We start from the raw sequence: 24745 nt of genomic DNA on the forward strand, positions 1-24745 counted from the left end.
AATCCAGTCATCTACTTTTGGGCATTTAGGTTGTTTCCATGTCTTTCCAGTTATAAATAAAGCAGCAATAAACATGGGGGTGCAGGTGTCTTTTTGAATCAGTGTTTTTATGTCTTTTGGGTAGATACCTAGTAGTGGGATTGCTGGGTCATATGGAAGCTCCATTTGTAGCAGTTTGAGAAACTTCCAAACAGTTTTCCATAGTGGTTATAATAGTTTGCATTCCCACCAGCAGTGCAGGAGAGTTCCTTTTTCTCCAGAACATCCTCGCCAACATTTGTTGTTCCTTCAGCAACTTATTTTAATTGTTGTGTTAAGTCATAAGGAATCCCTTTCATTCAGTAAGCTCGAATTCTTCCATAGATACAAAAAATTGTTTCAACTGAACCAAAAGATAATAAAAATTAAAGGAAAAGATAAAAACCAAATCAGACAAAGAAAGTACAAAATTAAAGACAAGTGCAAACTACTATCTGTACTGAATATCAGTATCAAAATAAAATTATCCAATAAAATTCTATCACATATTGCAAAGGTCATATACCATGACTAAGATGGAATTCAAGAATGTAAGGATGGTTTAATATATGCTACTCAATCATGTAATACACATCAACAGAAGAAAAAAAGTCATATGATAGCATCAATGGATGCAGAGAAAGCATGTGATAAAATAAAACACCCAATTATGAAAATTCTTAAAAAGGTGGAAATACAACCTACTACAACACAGTAAAGCTCATATAGCACAAATCCACAATCAATATTAAAACTTAACAGTGAAACTGAAAGTTTTCCCTTTAAGATCAGGAACAAGGCAAGGATGCTCGCTTTCACACTTCAATGTACTTTTAGAGATTATAATGAAAGCAATAAGATGACAATAAGAAATGAAAGGGATCCATATCATTATTCAAAAATTGTAAGACATTATATGTAGAAGTTCCTAAAGACTCCACTTTTTAAAAAGCTATTACAAACAACAAATGAACACCAAAAAAGTGCCAGGCTAAAAAATTAACACAAAAATATGCTGGGATAGCTATGTTAGCTGTGTTACCATTGGCAACTGTGGTAGGACCCTGTACACTTTGCACTGAAATAGGGCTAAGGCCAGGGGCTGAGGCTACAGTGTGACAAAGTTGCCCAGGTAGAGGACAGGTCACTGTCTATAGTTCTTACCTGCATGCAAAATCGCAAGACATCTCAGGAAACAAAAATGGGGTTTATTTAACAAACAGGGCAAACAAAGAGCTTCTAAGACTATAGGTGGCCAGCTATTTCACCCCAGATAGTGTCCAAAGGGTTCAGAAGAAAGCAGAGTACTGGTCACGTCACCTGCCAACAGTACTGGATAGCACTAGTCAGTGGTTCCAGTCACTACAAGTCCCCAGGAGGCAGAGCCAGAAACACCAAATGTTAACAGCTCTTTGTGAGTTGCTGGTGCACACCAATAACAACTCATTGAGACACAGGCCCAGGCCCTTTGGTTCTCTTTTCAGGCAATATCAGAAACAGGACAGGAGGTATGTCCAGCAATCCAGTCTCTTCATTCTTTCTTCAGAGGTCAGTTGCTGGATATTTCTTCTTTCTTCAGAGGCTAGGAACAAAATGCCACAAGTCTGTTCCTGCCCTACCTCTTCAGGGCACCCCCACCCCCCACACTATAAGCCTAATTGGGCCTTTTCAATCCTACACACTGAGCAGATAATTTAGTACCCATAAGCTCACATCTGATTGATCCATTCTACAATGTAGTCCCAATATAAAAGGGAACAATGTAGTGCCTGCACAGATCTGACCTATCCTGATCTCAGGGAATGCACATAGGCAGGTGGCACTGAGGAACCACCACCAGAGCCAGCTTCAGTGGGGTTAGAGGCACTCTATACCTAAGGGCCAGGTGTTTACAGGTACAAGTGGCAGGGTAGGGGGGGTGACGGTTGATTTTAGAGCAGCACTCGGTGGCCACTGGGGAGCAAGGCAGGAAGCCACCACTGCTGCTGCCAGCTACAGTCAGTTTTAGCCACCACAGCCTAGGTGATGAGCTGAGGCAAATCTGGTCAGGCTTTGCGGCTTGTGCCATAGGGATTCAGTTTCAGTTATAGTAAATATAAAAGTTAATAGGGCCCTCCCTGGTGGCGCAGCGGGTTAAAGCACTGCACTAAGAAGCTTAAGCCACTTTCGCATGAGTTCGATCCCCGCCTGCCCCGGAGGTGACCACATGGCGTGGCAGACCTCTCCTGGCCCGCCCACTGCTCCCCTCAGCAGTGTACTTCGTTGATCTGCCTGTTCTGCTCCCCACTCTGTCTCTGGTGAATCCTCTCACCCTCCACATCTCTGGCCTGTACCCCAGTTCTGTATGAATAAATAAATAAATCTTTAAAAAAAAAAAGTTAATATTGGATATTTAGGATTTTGCATTGTGAAATTGGCATATTACTTTTCTTTGTGGTACAAACAAAATCAACAGTACATTAAAAAGAAGTTATTCCATGACCAAAACAAGTTTATTTTAGGCATTTTATCAAATGATGGTAGTCCTCATTTTAATTTATTCTATTAATCCCATAATTCTTTTTCGATTTATCAATTCCAAAAATACTCTCCAAAAACACATTTGACAAAATTGAACATGTATGCCTGAACTTACTTGTACCACATAAATGGATACTTCCTTAAAATAAGATATATCTATCTCAACCTAAGTCAGCAACACTTCACTTAACAAGAAAACATTAGAAGCATTCTCATTAAGTGAGTACTAAGAGAAAATGTCTATTATAAACACTAATTTTTAGTATTGTGCTGAAGGTGAGATCAAATTCAATGAGACAAGTAAACAAAATTACAAATGTTTATAAAGTAAACAAATGTTAAAAGAATTTTTACTTAAAGACAATATGACTATGTAGCTGAAAGTCCAAGAGAATGAAATGGAAAACCATTACAAAGAAATAAGAGAATGGAGAAAAACTTTCAATGCTTCCCAAACAAGAAAGAAACTTTCCAAACAAAGTGGAAAGCCAATTTATTGAATTAAAGGTGTAGGATGAATGATTACTTCATACCTTTTACCAAGAAAAATTGCAAATTGTCATGGGGGGTCATGTTGGGTAAATATAAATGAGACAGGTTAAGGGGGGTAAGGAGAGTGGATGGGTGCTCAGTTTCACAAGTTCAAAAATGACACACTCAGGAAGTGGCACTGGACAGGAACCCAAAGAAAAGGACCAATATTTTTAGGCAGCACTGCAGGTAGCAGAAGGAAGTGTAAAGGTTACAAGGAGGACTAGCCTGTCACAATGGAGAGTGGTAAAATATGAAGTGAAAAAAGGAAGCCAAAGGTCAGATCTTACATGAAACAGTCTCTGTGCACCATTTCAAAAACTTCGTGTATGCTGAAACATAAAGCCACTTGGAGAGCTCTTAGCAGGGCAATGATGAGGAACGATATACACTTTGATGGAGTAACAAAGAGGGAAGCAGAGAAACCACTGAGGAACTACTGCAATAATTCAGGCAAGATATGGTGATTTGACATCAGATAGTAGTAAGAATCATAAAAGTAACAGAAAAAAGACAAAACACATCTGAAACTCACTCTACTCCCAGAACACTGAAGGTTTAGCCAAAATCTATAAAAGAACAGAAAACTTGGCATGAGTAATCAGGGTTCAAAATAAGATTTACCTTTTTACCTTTCATAATTTGTAATAATCTAAACAGATACAAAGATACTCTCCAACTTAGATTTTCTAGTGACTGACATAAACACTGAAATGGTTATTTCATTTTTTGACTTCTCAAGGAAGTAAGCTATGGCTTCTACAAATTTATGTTCTCTAGGTTTAAATTAAGTTCATAAATAAATTTTAAAAAGTACAAATTCGGATGTTGAGTAAAGTCTGCAGGTTGCTTAAACCAAGTTTTGATGGCTCTTTTCTTGAAGTTATGTCTCAACTGCAGTATAATTTCAAATACTATTGTTCATCTGATGGTAGAAAGCTATTGTGAAAAGCCAAAAAACTGAAAGTAGGATTCAAAGTGATATTTGTATCTCCTTATTCATTGTAGCACTACTTACAAAAGCCAAAAGCAGAAACAACCCAAATACATGGGAATGGATGAACAGATATATAAAATGTTATATATACATACAATGAAGTATTATGCAACTTTTAGAAAGGAAGGAAATTCTGACACATAACAACATAAATGAGCTTTGAGGACACTGTGTTAAGTGAAATTATCAGTCACGAATATTGTCTGATTCCATTTACATAGGTTCTTGGAACAGACAAATTCATAGAGAAGAAAGTAGAATGGTGATTGCCAGAGACTGAGACAAGGAAGATGGGGGTTAGGTATTTATGGGTATAGACTATCAATTAGGCAATATGAGTTCTGGAAATAGATAGTGTGATGACAGTATAACTCCAAATATTAACAAACTATACAGTTAAATATGGTTAAAATGATAAACTTTATGTTATGTGTATTTTACCCACAATTAAAATGTTTTTCCAAAAGAAAAAAAAATGATATGTAGACGATGTTTGAAGAATCCTTGAGACGATAAAGAAAAATAATTTTGTCAGTCCATGAAGAAATTTCAAATGATGTATTTATACAGGCAGTCCTCAATTTCCAAGCATCACAGCTTGAACCACATCCTGTACTAGACAGACTACTATGGTTTAACCACCAGAAAGCTTGAACGGCCCCACCTGCCAGTCAAAAAATCTGAGTCAGCAGTGCTGCTATCTCAACTGGGCAATAGGGCTCCCATTCAATCTACTATACTGATTGAGTTTTTTGTCAGCCCATGATGAAATTTCCAATGCTACATCTACACAGGCAGTCCTCAATTTTCAAGCATTATAGCTTGAACCACAGCGTAGGTGGATTTAGAGTGAGGAAAAGGACAGCAAACAGCAGAGTGGTAGGAAGGATGAAGTCCTGGGGAGAAAGCTGGCTGAATTTGCTTTATTTCCATCTCAACCTAATTAGAATTAACCCCTTAGTCTCCGAATTATTAAAGAAAAGCAAACTGTAAAAAATAAACAACAAAGTGAAGCACTAAATAATTTTGTAACTCTTTGACTCCCTTGTTTTTTTTCATTTTATTATTATTTTATCTACTTTTTACTTCATGTCATTCTCACAAACTGAGAAATTTTCTTTTGATCCAAATATTCTACTTCAAGACACCTATTCTACCAAATATACTCATGTACTTGTCTAAGACTGTATAGAGAAGCACTGTTTATACTAACAAGAGATAAGAAGAGATTACAAGTATTCATCTATAGTGATTTGCATAAATAAGGAACTACATACAAATGCAAGACCTCTCAAGATATAGAGTTCACAACATATATAGCTTTGCATTCTTCTGACAAAAGGAATAAAATAGTAGCATATGTGCATACACATTCATAAATAATAGTTATAAAAGGGTATGGAAAAATGTGAAAATTAATTCCCCTCTTAAAAAGCCTGTAATTGAAAGACTTATCACTTTTGTTACCTTTGAAATTCTTAGCTATGTGAAGTGTTATCTTTTAAATAAACACAATTTTGGAAAAAATGCCATGTTAAATGGCCAGATAAGTCTGATTTTTTTTTTTTTTAAAGATTTATTTATTTGTGCATACAGAACTGGGGTACAGGCCAGAGGCTCAGGGGCGGTGAGAGGCTTCACCAGAGACAGAGTGGGGAACAGAACAGGCAGATGGAGGAAGTACACTGCTGAGGGGAGCAGCGGGCGGGTCAGGAGAGGTCTGCCACGCCATGTGGTCACCTCCGGGGCAGGCGGGAATCGAACTCATGCGGAAGCGGCTTTAGATTCTCAATGCTGTGCTTTCACCCGCTGCGCCACCAGGGAGGGCCAAGTCTGATTTTTTTTAAACTGACTTTAAAAATAAAAAAATAAACTTAGGGCCCTCCCTGGTGGTGCAGTGGGTCAAAGCACTGCACTAAGAAACTAAAGCCACTTCAGCATGAGTTCGATCCCCACCCTGGCGGTGATACACATAGTGTGGCAGACCTCTCCTGCCTGCCCCGCTGCTCCCTTCAGCAATGTACTTAGTCAGCCTGTTCTGGTCGCCACTCTGACTCTGGTGAATCCTCTCAACGCCTCTGCACCTCTGGCCTGTATCCCAGTTCTATATGTATAAATAAATAAATCTTTTAAAAAAAACCAAACTTATAAATAAGTTCATTTTATTCATATATTTAATTACTGAGTTTTCACCCTTGTCTACTACACTAATTGCCAGGTAGGTTTTTACTCCTCATCCTATACAACATTGTTTTCTTTTTTAAAAAAGATTTATTTTTATTTATTTATGCATGAAAGAACTGGGTATAGACCAGACATGTGGCAGGTGACAGGATTTACCAGAGACAGAATGGAGAGCAGAACAGACAGAGCCACTGAAATACACTGCTGAGAGGAACAGTGGACAAGACAGGAAAGGTCTGCCACTCCATATGGGTAAGCTCCCTGGCTGGGGGTTGCAGTGGCTGGTGATAGTTTGATATCACCTCCTTAGTGGTCTTTATAACCCCAGCACCATTAAGGAGGCCTCCTTATACAATGTTTTGTTTTTCACAAAATATCAGAACAAGTTTCTGTAAGATAGGCTACCACACAAACCTAAGGCTTGGCAGACAGAGGGTTCATATTATCCAGTGTTACACAGCAGCAACATTTGATTATTTATAAATCAGGCTGCATGCAGAGAACAATGTGAAATACATGATTACATGTCAAATGACTCTTAAGTGTACTCAGAGGGCATGGGAGAGATTGCTTGCTAAGCTAGTTATGGATCCCTGGAAAGGCTGATGACAAACCATTTGAAAGCCCTTTTCTGCTGGGGTGGGAGGCCAAAGGATTAATTCTTATCGATTTTTATACGAGTTTACCACAGGAAATACCTTAATAAGTGGTAAGCGTAAGAAATGTTACACAAATATAACAAAATACTAGCCAACACTTAACGTATATGAAGAAATTAAAAAAAAAAAACCAGAAGAAAAAGGAAAAGCTCAATGAATTCTACTACAAAAAAGTCTTCACACTTCCCAATGAATGCCCACAGGCCCTACCTTCCTGATTGCTCTACTACATGGCCCACTTACTCTATTTCAGGTATATGACTCTCTATTTCTCAAAAATACCATGCCCAACATAAATACCATCCTAGCACCTTTGTTCTTCTGCCTGAAACAGTCTTCTCCCAGTATTTTGTATGGCAAATTCCTTTATCACCCTTTAAGAAATCCTTTAATACAATACAGCTATCATTGCAATTATACAATTAGATAGGGGGAAGGACATAACTTAATCTTGTTCTCTGATGTACCGTAGTGCCTAGCTGAATGCAGGGGATGAGTGTATAGTTCATAGATAGATATATATACTGAATGAAATAAATCCATCTAGTTTTCAATTTTTTATAATGAATATATTACTTATAAAACAAAAAAAATCAAACACATTCTGGTTGCAGTAATATAAAACACATAGTAAGTATATGCAAACTATTAGTCATATAAAAACGATGAAATTGAGAGCTTAGCTTCTAAACTTAAAAAAGTTATTATATATTCTTCAATTACTAAAAATAGATCTTCCAGTATGTTTTCTTATAGAGAACATTCATCAAATGGAAACTTTTAACTGAGTAAACAGGTTATATGTATATAAGTTCCATTACTAAAACCATATATATAAAGTGCAGGCCTTCAGCCAGTGCTGGAAGGCAGGGATTCCACAATCCCCTTCTGAAACTGAGGAGAGGGAGGGCTCCAAAAATAAAAGTGAGCAGGAAAGCGCATGCTGAGCAAGGCTGCTGCAGGCCCCATTCAAATTTAATGGAACTGAGTAGAGAGAGGGCTCTGCCATTAAGGTAAACTGTGGGTCCTAGTAAAGTACAGGACTACCAATGGGGCTGTTGGAAACTAGAGACCCCAAACACCTCTTCTGGAAGTAGTAAATACAGAGGGAAGGTATCTTAAGGGACAGTGCCTATCAAAATATCCATTGTATCACTTCCCTTGTGAAGTTTGATGTAACAGTACCAGACTTAGTCTGCCTACCAAATTCCAACATCCCAGAAGGAGTACCCTAAAAAGATGCCCACCCGTACCAGTAGCACAGTGACCCACCACATAGAACAACTTAGAAAACAAACAACAAGGAGAGGAAAAAGTACAAATAACTAAGGAAGTTCTCAGAGGAAGGACACATCACAAAAAGAAAATCAGCCTCCAGAACTCAGCAATGACATGGAAGAACATTTTTCCTGTCAGCTAGAGAATTTAAAATTGTCAAGATTAAAAAACAAAGATAAAAATGAAAATAAAGTTAGAGAAATATAATTAATGAACTAAGAATGAAACTGAGTCCTTAAAGAAGAAAATGAAAGAAATGGTAGATTAAAAGATTAATGGAGGGGCTCTCCCTGGTGGCACAACAGGTTAAAGCACCATACTATTAAGCTCTCAGAAGCCTGACTGCAGAATGAGTTTGACCCCCAGCCAGGGAGCTGACCCATATGGCATAGCAGACCTCTACTGACAGGCCCACTGCTCTCCTCAGCAGTGTATTTTAGTATATCTGCTGTTTTGTTTCCCACTCTGCCTCTGGTGAACCCTCTCACCCATCACACCTCTGGCCTCTACCCCAGTTCTGTAAGCATAAATAAATAAATCTTAAAAAAAAAAAAAGATTAATGGAGGCCCTAGTGCCTCGTAGTGGCACAGCAGGTTAAAGCACAGCACTGCAAGCAAGCCAGCCACTTCAGTGCAAGTTCAATCCCCTGCCCTGGAGATGATCCATATGGCACAGCAGACCTCTCCTGACCAGCTAACTGCTCCCCTCAGCAGTGTACTTTGTTGATCTGCCTGCTGTGTCCCAACTCTGTCTCTGGTGAATCTGCTCACCACCCCTGCACCTCTGGCCAGTACCCCAGTTCTGTATGCATAAATAAATAAGCCTTCAAAAATAAATAAATAAACTTGTGATACCTTTAAAAAAAAGATTAAAAGAAAAGCTAAAGAACTCTGGGAAAACAACAAAAATAGAATTGAAGTGAAAGAGAAAACCAGTCCTCTCAAAGATGTAGATATAAAAAGAACCAAAAAACAAAAGGAAAGAAAATGAAGGAAAAAAGAATGAAGGAACACTTTGAGAACTGCCTGATACTGGGAGGAAAGGAAATATAGGAAGTGTACTTCGTCGATCTGCCTGTTGTGCTCCCCATTCTGTCTCTGGTGAAGACTCTCACCGCCCCTGCACCTCTGGCCTGTATGCCATTTCTATATGCATAAATAAATAAATCTTTAAAAAAAGAAAACTAGAGGCTAATCTCTCTAATGAATACTGATGCAAAAATCCTCAATAAAATCTTAGCCAACAGTATCCAACAATGCATCAAAAAGATAATTCACCATGACCAAGTAGGATTTATCCAGGGGCACAGGGTGGTTCGAAATCTGAAAGTTAATTAATATAATCTAATACATCAACAAAAAGAAAAATAAAAACCATATGATTCCCAGGTTTACATACCTGGGAATAAACCCAACAAAGGAGGTGAAAGGCTTATACAAGGTAAACTATATAACACTGCTAAAAGAAATAGAAGACACAAGAAAATGGAAAGATAATCCCTGTTCATGGATTGGAAGAAACAACATTGCCAATATGATCCTCCTATCCAAAGCAATTTATAGATTCAAATGCAATTCTAATAAAAATCCCAATGGCATTCTTCAAAGAAATAAAGATTACTGATATTCATATAGAAGCTCAAAAAGTGCCACAATGCCAAAGTTTTCCTAGCTAAAAGAGAAAAAATGACTTCAGACTATGCTACAAAATCATAATTAAAATAGTATGTTACTTGAACGAAAACAGACACAGAACAACAGAGTATAACTGAAAGCCCAGAAATAAAAATACATATTTATGTATAAATAATATACAACAAAGGAGAAAATTATATACACTGCAATAAGGAAAGCTTCTTCAAATCAATAGTGCTGGGAAAATTAGACTGCTGCATTCAAAAGAATGAACCTACACCATTATCTCATTCTATACACAAAAATCAACTCAAAATGGATAAAAGTTCTGGAGAATACCTGAAACCTTAAAACAAACAAACAAACAAAAAAAAACAGGCAAAACACTCCAAATTTCCAAAACATCTTTGTGGACTCATCTCAGCAGCAAGTTAAACAAAGGAGAAAATAAACAGCTGAGACTATATCAAACTACAAAGCTTCTATATGGCAAAAGAGATAATGACCAAAACAGAAACTCTCTATTGAATGGGAGAAATATTTGTACACCAAACATCTGATATTTAATTTGCACACCAAAATGACATCAAAGCATGTGTATAAAACACTTCTACAATTCAATAAAAAGAAAATAAACCAACTCAATCAAAAAAATGGGCAGAAGAGCAAAACAGGCACTTCCCCAAAGAGTACATGCAGATGGCCAACAGCCATATAAAAAAAATGCTTATCATCACTTCTTATCAGGGAAATGTAAATCAAAACCAGCATGAGGGTCCTCCCTGGTGGCGCAATGGTTTAAAGCACAGCACTCTGAAGCTATCCACAACCAGTGCAGCACTACCTTGATTACAGCTAGGGAGGTGACCATAGCACAGCAGATCTCTCCTGACCTGCCCACTGCTCCTCTCAGCAGTGTATTTCAGTCAATCTGCCTATTTTGTTCCCCAGTCTGTCTCCGGTGAATCCTCTCATCCCTCCCCACCCCTACAGTTCTCACCTGTACCCTAGTTCTTGTATGCAAAATAAATCTTTAAAAAAAAAACAAAAACACCATGATATATCACCTCATACCTGTGAGATTGGCCCCTATCAAAAAATCAAGTGCTGGTGAGGGCATAGAGTAAAAGGAACCCTATTAAACTGTTGGTGGGAATATAGACTAGTCCTGTCCTTATGAAAAGAAATATAGAGATTCCTAAAAAGACTGGGCCGACCATAATACCCAGCAAACCCACACCTAGGTATCACCCAAAGAACACACAAAATCTAATTTGAAAGGAAACCTCCACTCCTATGTTTATAGTGGTACTACTTACAATAGTCATGATATGAAAAAAACCTAAGTGCCCCGAACAGAAAAGTGTATCACAAAGTTGTAGTATATATACTCCATGGAATACCACTCAGCAAAACAAAACAAAAAAAGTTTGATGAACTAGAAGGGACTATTCTAAGCAAAGTGAACCATGAGGAGAAAGAGAAACACCACATGGTCCCATATAAATGCGGAATCTAAAGAAACTCACCCTTGAAAGCAAACATTAAATCTGAGACATTCAAGAGAGTCAAGGGGCCTAGAGAGGAGAGTAGAAAACAGCTGGAGAGCAGAACATGTGGAGTGGAGTGGAGTGGAGGACTGCTGGCACTTTGGTGATGGGAAAACAATGGTGAAAGCACCTGAGGGGAGAAATACTATACTGTGAAAAAAATTAACAAGGATGTTTAAAAATTTTTTTTAAAAAAGAAATTTTAAAAAATTAATAATTAAATAACTAAGGTTCTCCAAATAAGGAAAATATTTAAATATAGTCAATTAAATAATTTATTTGCAGTATATACTTCTATAACTTTCATATAAAGGTTTCTGTCTAAGGCCTTGCCTGTGGCTCTGTTGTGCTCACTTGTAGGTGGAGACACACATTTGATGATCTCACTCCCTCTGAGCAAACAGGAAATCTATGATTAGACCTGTTAGAATGATGAGACCAAAGAGATCTAAGAAAGAGGCTCAAATATATGAGTAACATTTACAGAGCATAGCCTCATACCTGGAAATTATGCCAAGTTAGTGAAAATTTGGACTAAAGATTAGGTTAATAATTCTTGGTGTTGCTATTAATGACTTAGTTTTCAAAAATATTTTTTAAGAATTTACATTATAGGGCCCTCCCTGGTAGCGCAGTGGGTTAAAGCACAGCACTAAGAAGCTAAAGCCACTTCAGCATGAGTTTGAGCCTCACCTGCCCCAGGGGTAACCCACATGGCAAGGCAGACCTCTCCTGACCCGCCCACTGCTACCCTCAGCAGTGTACTTCGTTGATCTGCCTGTTCTGCTCCCCACTCTGTCTCTGGTGAATCCTTTCACCGCCCCTGCACCTCTGGCCTATACCTCCCTTTTGTATGCATAAATAAATAAATCTTTAAAAAAAAAAAAGAACTTACATTATAAAATGCAACAGCATCAATATATATTAAAGATACACATTTACAAGAGATGAGAATAAACATTCCATTGTCATTTCTTTAAATATAAAATTAAGAACTTACTAGATTCCACTGTCATCTGAAGTAAACTATCAATGACATTAGATAGGAGTCCTTTACTGGATATTCTTAGATGACTTAAAATTACTGGAACAGCTTGATACTCCAAAAACAAGACTTTTCCTTCATCTGTCTTTAAGTCCATACAAAGAGAATCAAATGCCTGAGCCAGATAGTCAGCTGAAAAACAACATACAAAATTAACTGCCATATTGATAAGCTAGTTGGCCATCAGAAACAGAAGGCAAAAAGTTGATACTCTCATTTTAACAAATTCTAAAGAAAAACAAAAGTTAAATGACCTGAGATTATAAGACAAATATAAATATTTATTACCCTAATTAGGTAAGAATAAAAGGTAAGAGGAATTATAATGTGAATTTCTTTCAGAATTTTCATTTCAATTCTTATTTATATAAATAGTAAATATGAAAGTTAACATTTATTTTCCATATTTAATTTAACCACATGCTTCCAAGAATTTAAACAGTATTAGTATTTCTATCTGTAAACAGCTTTTATGATTTGTCACTGCTTTCTAAGCATTTACTTATTTTAAAATGTAACTTCATGGGCCCTCCCTGGTGGCACAAAGGGTTAGGATGCAGCACTGCAAGCTTGTGAAGCTGCTTCACTGAGAGTTCAATTCCCGGCTCTATAGGTGACCCACATGGCGCAGCAGACTTCTCCTGTCCCTCCCGGTACTCCTCTCAGCAGTGTACTTCATCTATCTGCCTGTTCTGGCCCCTCCTCTGTCTCTGGTGAATCCTCTCATTGCCCCTGCACCTTTGGCTTGTACCCCAGTTCTGTATGCATAAATAAATAAATCTTAAAAAAAAAAAGTTTAAAAATAAATAAATAAAATAAAATGTAACTGCACACAAACTTAGTAAATGGGTTTAAGTGAGAATCTCTGCTTCCAAAAAGAGATGCAACTGCCATTTAGGGGCAACTTCAGAAGACTGGCTATGCTCATTCCATTAAATATATTTAGTGATATATCTCAGAATGGCACTAAGATTTTACCAAGGCCAGTGCTATGAAGACAGGTGGTAGATCTACAGCCTCTAGAATTTCCTTAAAGACATTCTACAGTTAGGAAGTTCCTCTGTCTGCCTGTGAGTGCAAGTGTCTTTTTCTTTCTCCTTTTCTTAATAAACTTGCCCTTTGGAAATGCAGGAAAAAATAAAATAGATGTTTTAGAGGGGTTGGGAAGCTCAGAGGTAACAGAACCACTAATTTAACCATAATAAATGCATTTAAATATTAAAATTACACCACACAACATCTTTTTTTCTTTTTTTTTTTAAAGATTTATTTATTTATGCATACAGAGCTGGGGTACTGGCCTGGGGTACAGGTGCGGTAAAAGGGTTCACCAGAGACAGAGTGGAGAGCAGAACAGGCTAACTGACTAAGTACATTGCTAAGGGGAGCAGTGGGCGGGTCAGGAGAAGTCTGCTGTGCCATGTGGGTCATGTCTGGGGCGCAGGATCAAACTTGTGCTGACATGGCTTTAGTTTCTTACTGCTGTGCTTTAACCCACCGTGCCACCAGGGAGGGTCCCTTTGATTCATTTTTAATATACCAAACAATTGATGTTACTACTTTTATGACAATTCTACATTGTTTTTATATATAAAAGAATATCCCAGTTTTCCAAAACTCTCCTTTAAAATTCTATTCAAAATTTAAAAAAATTAAAATCACATTATTCAAGTACAACTGAGTTAATTTTTTTCTACTGAGATTTCTGTTTCAAAAAAGACTCAAGGAAAAAAAAAAGGACTCAAGAGTCCCTAGAAATATATTAAAAATATGATAGTCACCCTATTACAATTTACTGTCCTCCAAACTTCTGCTGCATTTACTTTTTGCTATTGCAGCTTACACAAACAAAAGAAGTAATTAAAAACTCTATTAAGAATGAGAAGCTGAATACTTGTGTGATATTAAAATACATATGAAAGAATTCTGAAAAATATGAAAAAGATCTTTATGTACCTAAATCAATTTATAGGGCACTCCACTTTTATTTTTCGTAGAATTTAGTAGAACACTAACATCATGTGTACTTAATTTTTGGACTTCAATAAAATCAAACATTGCAAATAAATGTGTATTTAGGATAAGCAGAGTTGCTAGAATTTGTTCTGGCTTGTCTTATTGAGAAATCTGTATCACCAACTCGGGCAGATGAACCATTGATTCAATTCTTAGGAATAAAAGTTTTTATCACAGTGCCACCTACTGCATTTGGCACAAATTACTTCACCTTTGAATTCATAATCTGAGATTAAATGAACTGTTACATAACAAGTTTGAGAAGTTAAAAAAAAAACTGTCTTTTATTAATTTGGGGGGGGTTTAAAGGTATTTGATTTTTTAAACTGACTTATCTTTAGAGAGAATTAAACTATATCCTCATTTTAATTTTTCTTATAGTGAAGATTTTCTAAAATTAAAACCACTTCAACTCCTAAAAGAATATTTAAAATATTAGTTATCAATTGTACCCAAACTGATTTGTTTTCATGAATATATTATTGAGTCTTAAAAACCATTCTGACACTTAATTTTAACAGTTTTATTCCTTATCAAAAGCCAATCCATTGATATTAATCACTACAAAATAGTGTTTCCCATTACATAACAAGTATGTTAGATTTAAAAATTTAGAAACTCTGCACAGCAACTAACTCTCTTTGTATCTGGGCTAACCTTGTAACTTTAACTAACAGAATTCAACAGAAATGATACTTGTGTTAATTAGAAGCTGAGCTTGGTCTCAAAAGGCCATGTCTCTTTCACTCACCAGCTGGGTACTTTTCTGACACCATGTGAACAGGCCCAGGCTAGCTTGATGAGGAGAAACCTGGGAGAGGTTCTAGAAATGTTAACAAGCCTAATCAAAAACGGCCGGCCCAGCCCAGACAAACCACCAAGTTTGCTGAGCTCTAATTACCAATCCAAGTAATTGTGAGCTAGTAAACAAAATGGTTCTAAACAACCAAGTGTTTCATGGCTTATTATAGAACCTCAAATACAATCTAAATAGATATAAGTTGTGATCTCAGGAAACCCAATTCTTAAAAGGTAAGTAATAAATAATAATTGATGTTCAGGATAACAGCAGCTAGTTTGTTAGGGGCTTAATATATGCCAGACTCTGCATAGCCTTCACTTAATCTTTTTTAGAAACAGTGTTATGAAAACACACAAACAGGGCCCACCTAAAGTCACATAGCTAGTGAAATGACTATTCAAACCTTAGTTGCCTGATTCTAGAATTGAAGTTCTTAAGTGCAATCGTAAGTCAAACCTTATGGTATCTGAGAACTACAATAAATCCCTAAGCCTGAAGTGTGAGTACATAATTTATAAATGTATGAATCTATAGAAGTTGAAGGTCAGGCACTGAGTAGAGCAAAGGAACAGAAGTGGCCTTAATGCAGACTTTTTTTTTTTAAAGATTTATTTATTTAAACTGGGGTACAGGCCAGAGGCTCAGGGGCGGTGAGAGGCTTCACCAGAGACAGAGTGGGGAACAGAACAGGCAGATCGATGAAGTACACTGCTGAGGGGAGCAGCGGGCAGGTCAGGAGAGGTCTGCCACACCATGTGGTCACCTCTGGGGCAGACAGGAATCGAACTCATGTGGAAGCGGCTTTAGATTCTCAGTGCTGTGCTTTAAGCCGCTGCATCCCCAGGGAGGGCCAAGACTTTTTCTTTTTTTAAGAGGCCTGTACCCCTGTTCTTGTATGCATAGATAAATAAATTTTTTAAAAGGTTGTATTTAATTAAAAATTTAAGTTACATCTAAAATAATTCTATTGGGTAGGATTCCCATGTCCTCATAATTATCGTGTTTACATAGATCAATTAGTATGCACATGATAGTTTTACTAAAATGTTTTACATTGAAGAAATAGAACAACTAAAAAGGCCAATTACAAGCAAGGAAAATGAAGAAGTAATCAAAACCCTCCCCCAAAATAAAAGCCTAGGGCCAGATGGAACTACAAATGAATTTTACCAAACTTTCAGAAAAGAACTAGTGCTATTCTACACAGACTCATCAAAAAAATCAAAAAAGAAGGAAAACTATCAGATATTTTCTATGAAGCCAACATCACAGTAATACCAAAACTGAACAAAGAAAACACAAAAAAAGAAAACTTCAGACCAATCTCCCTAATGAACACTGATGCAAAAATCCTCAACAAAATCTTAGCCAACAAATCCAACAATGCATTAAAAAAATAATACCCCATGACCAAGTGGGCTTTATCTCAGGAGCACAAGGATGGTTCAACATCAAAAAATCAATTAATCTAACCCATCACATCAACTGACAGAAAAATAAAAACCATATAATCATATCAATAGATGTGGAGAAGGCATTTGACAAAGTTCAACATCCATTCCATTTATGTTTAGGGCCCTCAAAATCCTCGGAATAGAAGGAACATATCTCAGCATGATAAAGGCCATATATTACAAGCCCACAGCCAATATTATCCTCAATGGAGAAAAGCTGAAAGCCTTTCCTTTGAGATCAGGAACAAGACAAAGGTGTCCACTATTGCCACTGCTCTTCAACATAACATTGGATGTTCTAGCCATAAAAGCAATAAGACAGGAAAAATATATACAAGGAATCCAAATAGGGAAAGAAGAAGTCAAATTATCCTTATTTGCAGATGATATGTTAATTTATATGGAAAACCCTAAAAGCTCCACAGAGGAACTAATCAAAACCATCCACCAGTTTAGCAAGGTAGCAGGATATAAAATCAAAACACAAAAGTCAGAGGCCTTCCTATACACAACCAATCAAATGAAGCAGAAATTTTTTTTAAAAATCCCCTTTTCAATTAAAACAAAAGAATCAGATACCTGGGAATCAACTTAACAAAAGAGGTAAAAGACCTATACAAAGAAAACTACAAAACATTGTTAAAAGAAATACAAAAAGACACTGTGAAATGAAAAGATATTTCCTGCTCAAGGATTGGGAGAACTAACACCATCAAAATGGTCATCCTACCAAAAGTGATACACAGATTTAACGCCATCCCAATAAAAGTCTCTATTTCTTTGAAGAAATAGAAAAATATTGATGACATTCATATGAAATCACAAAAGACGTTGAATAGTCAAAATCTCATGACTAAGAAGAAAGAGAATGGAGGCATTAATCCCAAACTTCAAGTTATACTACAAAGCCACAGTAATCAAAACTGCATGGTACTGGAACAAGAACAGACACACAGACCAGTGCATTTGAATAGAAAACCCAGATATAAACCCATAGGTTTATGGGCAGCTAATCTTTGACAAAGGAACAAAGAAAACATAATGGAACAAAGAAAGTTTGTTCAACAAATGGTGCTGGGAAAACTGGGAATCTGCATGCAAAAAAATGAAACTAGATCACTACCTCACACCATACACAAAAATCAACTCGAAGTGGATTAAAGATCTAGACATAAGAATAGAAACCATAAAATACCTGGAAGCAAAGATGGGCCAAACACTGCACGACATACACTTCAGTAACATCTTTGAAGATACAGCACCCAATGCAACGATTGTGAATGCAAGGATAAATAGATGGGACTACGTCAAGTTAAAGAGCTTCTGTACAGCAAAAGAAACATTACAAAAAACAAATAGACATCCCACCGATTGGGAAAAAAATTTCTCACACAAAACTAGCAATAAAGGATTGATCACAAAGATATACAAAGAACTGATGAAACTCAACAAAAAATAAACAATCCCATCAAAAAGTGGGCAGATGGGCTAAAAAAGACACATCCAAAGAGGAAACACAGATGACCATCAAACATATGAAAAAATGTTCAACATCACTTGTAATAAGGGACATGAAAATTAAAACCACAATAAGGTACCACCTCACCCCAGTAAGAATGGCACATCTTCAAACAACTAGCAACAACAAATGTTGGCGAGGATGTGGAGAAAAAGGAACTCTTCTGCACTGCTGGTGGGAATGCAAACTAGTACAACCACTATGGGAAACTAGAGGTTACTTAAACTGCTAAAAATACCAGCAATCCCACTCCTAGGTATCTACCCAAAAAGACACAAAACACTGATTCAAAAAGATACCTGCACCCCCATGTTTATTGGCACTTTAGTCACAATTGGAAAGACATGGAAACAGTCCAAATGCCCAAAAGTGGATGACTGTATTAAAAAGATGTGGCATATACACAATAGAATATTACTCAGCAACCAAAGAAAAGAAACACATGCCTTTTGCAGCAACATGCATGGAGCTGGAAAAGATCATACTTAGTGAAGTAAGTCAGAAAGAAAAGGAAAAATACTGATGGTTTCACTCATAGCAGGAGTATAAAGGACCGGGCAAGAAAAAAATAATAATGATGAACAGCCATATAGCAGAGACATTTTATGGGGGTGGAGTGGAGAATGGGCTCAAAAACAATGAGGGGAGGGAAGCACACTGGACTTTGGTGATGGCACATGGGTATTTGGTGTTGGGAAGCCCACAGGGATTACAATGAGATGGGAAAATGTACGAAATGATATAAACTATAAAAAATGTTTTACATTGATTCCCACATCTATAAACATCTAATTTTTTTAAATAAAATTTTGATTGATTTACCATTGGTTACTTACTGTGTAGGTTTCATACTTCAGTATGTGTATATACACAGTGTGCTCACCACTGTAGTGCCAGTACCAGTAATATTTATAATTCTCTTGACATATAACATTATATTGTCCTCAAAACAGTATAGGGCCTGACCTGATTACTTGGGATCTAGAAAAATCAAAGTCTTCTACATTTGCCTGACCCTCAGTTTATTCTTCTGTAAAAATGACAACACTTGGGGCCCTCCCTGGTGGCGCAGCAGGTTAAAGCACTGCACTAAGAAGCTTAAGCCACTTCCGCATGAGTTCAATCCCCGCCTGCCCCGGAGGAGATCCACATGGCTTGGCAGACCTCTCCTGACCCACTCGCTGCTCCCCTCAGCAGTGTATTTCCGTCAATCTGCCTGTTCTGCTCCCTGCTCTGTACCTGGTGAATCCTCTCACCCTCCGCATCTCTGGCCTGTACCCCAGTTCTGTATGAATAAATAAATAAATAAATCTTTAAAAAAAAAATGACACCATTTACCTAACAAGGTTAATGTGAGGAATACACCTGAAATAACCATGTGAATGACTAAAAAAAAAAGCCAGCAACCCTGGATGAACTCAATTCACCTCCTTTACTATACCAAATTTCAATGTATCAGTTATTTATCCTTTATCATTATTACAAATGCCACATTAACACTTCTGAACTTTTATTTCTTTTTTGGTTATTTCCTTGCATTAAATCTTATTAACAATTATGATACACTTTGGTAGCTCTTATAAGCAGAATGCACTTCAATAATTTTATTTTTCTCCACATTTATAATCATTTCCCCTAATGATTTATGCTAGATATATTTTTTCCTTTCTGATAACTTTTACTTGGTTTGTTTTGCCATAGCCCAAGTTTATATAATTGAGATCCAATAATAACCTTTAACCCTCAGACTACTAACCCTTTGTGGGGCATATAACAAGGCAGGGAAAATCACGAGGTAAAAAAAGAATCAATCAGTTCTGGAATTTGATACATATGTGAATTTAAAGTCACTAACCTTTTTTAATGTTAATTTTCTATCTCTGAAACATGAAGCTAGGGACATGCTGCTCAGGTAAATTTATAAGGTCTAACAATTTATAAGTTCTAACAATTGCACTTCAAAAACTATCAGACAGTATTTCCCAAATTGCCTTCCTCAGAAAATTAGTCATGTATAGAACTTTCTCATAAAGGGTCTGGAAGTTAAATAGATTTGGAAAAGTTACATACAGTATATTAGAGCTTAGATATTTATAAAGCACACTAGGATATTAAAGTAATAAAATCTTTAAACCTTTAGTTACCCCTAAATTTCTCAGACAATTTAAAACACAGAGGTCACAGTTCCAACTTTTCCTATAGTTGCATGCATTACTTAGCCCAAAGAGCTACTTATCCATAAGACAGACAGCTAGGATGGACTTACAAACAAACAAACATACATGCTGGTACATTTTAAAGTAATAAAATAATTGCTGCCTACTTGGCTTCTCATTCTTAATTGCTACACAACCTGGCATAGTTTCTGACTCTCTCAAACTTTCCATTAAAATTTTTTTTATTTTAAAAGATTAATTCTGAATTTTTAAAACAGAGAAAATGGTAATTGTTAAATATGTAATGCTGTATAGCTATAACAGCTATTAATATTTTACCATAAATATTATTTTTAAAATAAATATTACAAACAAATGTTAACTGAATGAAAGTTATGATATGCTTGTCATAAAGTGGCAAGTAGGGTTATTTGTGGGGGGCAAAACTATCCCTTTTATGAATGATGGCAGTTAATCAAAACTGGAGGATGTTTTTATTCTTGTATACCATAAAGCAATTATAACCTTCCGAAACATTTTGATGTTTAAAAATGCATCACTTAGTTATAAGTACACTTTCACTTCTACTTATTCTACCTATTCAATAGTGTTTAATTAACTTAAAATTTTTATTCTTAAAATTCTTAAAATTTAGCTCTTCAAGATTGTCTAATATCAAATCAGATCTAAAAGATTCAATCACCAATTTACATACTAATTCTTCTGGACACTTCTTAAGTGATTTTACAAATAACTTTAAAGAAATATTTCTAAAAGAACTCTATGTTAGAGAACTTCTAACTCTCAGAAATTGTCTCAAAAATTTAAAACTTAAAACAATTTTTAAAGTAAAGGAAATGTCATCAATTCTGTATTCATTACCTTAGATGAAAGGTAACAGTAATAAGCATTTCTTAAAATAAATTAATGGGGAATTAGTTTGATGTTTCAACTCCCATTTAATATCTCAAATTCAATATTATGTTTAAAAACACAAATATTTGAAAAAAATTAAAGACTCTTGGAAAGGTGTCCATTTTCTCAGAAGACTTTACCCAAAAGACTACAAAAGTTCTGTAAAAAAGCATCCTTGGGTCCTCCCTGGTGGCGCAGCAGGTTAAAGCACTGCACTGAGAAGCTAAAAAGCCACTTCCGCTTGAGTTCAATTCCTGCCTGCCCCGGAGGAGACCACAGGGCTTGGCAGACCTCTCCTGGCCCGCCCGCTGCTCCCCTCAGCAGTGTACTTCGTTGATCTACTGTTCTGCTCCCCACTCTGTCTCTGGTGAAGCCTCTCACCACCCCTGAGCCTCTGGCCTGTACCCCAGTTCTGTATGTACAAATAAATGAATCTTAAAAAAAAAAAGCATCCTTATTGAAAATGAAATAAAAATTTTAATTTAAAAGAATTTTAACATTCAAACAAGTGAGACAAATATGAATAGACAAGCTACTAGATACCATGGAATGCACTAAAAATGATATTAAGTGGGAGATACATAGCAATTCAGGTCAACAAAGAAGAAAAGTCTCAAATAAGCAATCTAATTTTACATCTAAAGGAATCAGAAAAATAACAAAGAACAACTGAAACCAAAAATCAGTAGAAGAAAAAATAAAATTTAGAATACAATTTAAAAAATTAGAAATCAAAAAGACCATTCAAAATGTCAAAAAATATCAATAAAATGGTTCTTGGAAAGTATAAACAAAATAGACAAATACTTAAAAAGGCCAAATGAAAAGAATGAGAAACAAGAATCAAAATTACAACAAAGATCATAGATGTACAAAGGATCATAAGGGACTATCAGTAATGTTTTTATGCAAACAAATTGGACAGCCTATAAGGAATGGACACATTTTTATAATCTTCAACCTTTCAATGCTGAACAGGTATGAAATAGACCAACCCACAAGTTCAGAAATTGAAAGAGTAGTCATAAGTCTCCATAATAACAAAAGCAAAGATGAGATGGCTTCACTAGTGAATTCTATCAAACCAAAATTCTTCCCAGAAAGAATCATCCACCATGACTAAGTGAGATTCATTTCAGGGATGTCAGGTTAGTTCAACATACACAACAGTCATTAACCTCATCAACAAAAAGAAAGATAAAAATGATATGACCATTTTAAAAGACACTGAAATAGCTTTCAACAAGATTCAACACCCATTGAAGTAAAAGGAACTAAGATCATTCTCAATGGTAAAAACTGAAAATCTTTTCTTAAGACTTGAAATAACACAGGATTCCACTCTCACCACTGCTGCTAAATATAATACAGGAAGGGTCTTAGCTAAAACAATTGGGCAAGAGAAAGACATAAAAGGTATACAATGGAAAAGAGGAACTAAAGCTATCATTTATTTATAAATGATATAATGTCTACCATTGCTTGTTGGTCTTGGACTGGCTGAAACAGTCTGGGTAAGAGACACACGGGGAAGTTCACAAGGGCAGCTTTTATTTTGACTTTGATTTTGCTTTTTTCTCCCCAGACTTTTCTGAGAGTTTCTGATCCTTTTCTATGGGCCCCGCAGGTAGGTGCTTTAGGTTTTCAGGTCTTGCTTTGAGCTAACCCTTACTGACTGGACATTTAACCACACAAGGGTGGGAACTTCAGGTGCTTTATTCTTCACCTTTTATATATCGCACGCAAGTTATATTAAAGTTTCTACTCATAAGTCTTACACACTAGATTATGTTTTGTCTTGATGTGGCAGATGGCAGAACCTCTTTAGAACAGGCAGCCTTAGGGGTTTGGGGGTACCCTTCTCCCTGCCCTGTAACAGGAAGACACATATGGGTGAGAGACGTATGGGGAGGCTGACAATGGCAGTTGTTATCTTGATTTGTACTTTGATTTTGCTCCTGTCATCCCAGACATGCCTGGCTTCTTCTGCTCCTTTTCCATAATTCCTGACAAAAGGCACCTTAAACTTATGGCAACTTTTCAGCTCTCAGTGGCCCCACTTTGGATCAATGCTGTTTGGCTGTGCATTTTACCCATATGGGGCTGGGTAACTGAGTGTTTTGTAGGCAAACTGTGTAATTTCTCTTCTTCCCTCTATAAGCATAATAATTCTATGGAAGATCTTAACCACTAAGGGAACGCTTTGTCTTAAAGTAGTAGATGGTAGAACCCCTTGAGAGCATGCAAGTTTGAGGACCCTCAGGTACCCCTTAGTCTGGCTACTAACTGATTACATTGATATCACTTATTTTAACAAATATTCTCATATTAAAATCTAAAAAGGTAACTACTTATAGTGCTTAGCTGTTTCTAATTGTCTTGAGATTGAATCTTGACTCAATCACTCTTCTGATATAAAAAAATAATAAAATTAAAACATAAATAAAATCATCACAGATATACTACATATACAACTATATAAAAATAGTTGTTTCTAAATTTCTTATTTCCAGTAGACTACCCAGTTCTTTTAGAAAAAACATATAGTCGTTAACTTATTTAAAGTTGATTATAATTCATTCATTTCCTAATTTACATGTATACATCAAACACTATGCTAGGTACAGGGAGATGACAATGGTAAACATGGTTATTTTTTTTTTTTTTTTTTTTTTTTTTTTTTTAAAGATTTATTTATTTATTCATACAGAACTGGGGTACAGGCCAGAGGCTCAGGGGCGGTGAGAGGCTTCACCAGAGACAGAGTGGGGAGCAGAACAGGCAGATCAATGAAGTACACTGCTGAGGGGAGCAGCGGGCGGGTCAGGAGAGGTCTGGCTCGCCATGTGGTCTCCTCCGGGGCAGGCGGCAGGCGGGAATCGAACTCATGCGTAAGTGGCTTCAGATTCTCAGTGCTGTGCTTTAACCCGCTGCGCCACCAGGGAGGGCCAACATGGTTATTTTTCTCCCCTTTAAACTTTCAAGCTAATATGGATCAACAAACTTTAAATTTAAAGAGCCATATAAAATATGCTTTAAAGGCATTTACAGAATTAGCTGCCAACTAGCAATTTCAGTATTTTACAGTAAATGCAACTTCAGTGGTAAGCAAAGATTGCCATGATACATGATCAGAATTAACAAAAAGCTGGAAATGAGCTATTACATTTTCTCAAATTCAGCAAATAAAAATAGCCACAATTAGGGCCCTCCCTGGTGGTACAGCAGGTTAAAGCACAGCACTAAAAAGTTAAAGCTACTTCCACATAAGTTCAATCCCCGCCTGCCCCCAAGGTGATCCACATGGTGTGGCAGACCTCTCCTGACCTACCCGCTGCTCCCCTCAGCAGTGTACTTCGTCAGTAGGCCTGTTCTGCTCCCCGCTTTGTCTATAGTGAATCCTCTCACCGCCCTTGCACCTCTGGCCTGTACCCCAGTTCTGTATATACAAATAAATAAATCTTAA

At 36.6% G+C, this 24745-nt stretch overlaps 1 protein-coding gene across 3 annotated transcripts in view; it reads right to left on the reverse strand.

Annotated features, from left to right (window-relative positions):
* Positions 1–24745, reverse strand: part of CCDC138 (coiled-coil domain containing 138) — a 117617-nt gene that overhangs the window by 12174 nt on the left and 80698 nt on the right. For 2 of the 3 annotated variants that reach the window (XM_012731532.1, XM_012731534.1), the window contains one exon: positions 12373–12549. The exons of the other annotated variant lie outside the window; for it this stretch is intronic. In XM_012731532.1, the coding sequence (XP_012586986.1) occupies positions 12373–12549 (177 nt within the window). The remainder of the gene's footprint in view (positions 1–12372; positions 12550–24745) is intronic. 3 annotated transcript variants of the gene reach the window in all.

The sequence above is a fragment of the Condylura cristata genome, unplaced genomic scaffold (assembly GCF_000260355.1).
Source record: "Condylura cristata isolate star-nosed mole 26May11 unplaced genomic scaffold, ConCri1.0 scaffold00031, whole genome shotgun sequence".
Lineage (NCBI taxonomy): Eukaryota > Metazoa > Chordata > Mammalia > Eulipotyphla > Talpidae > Condylura > Condylura cristata.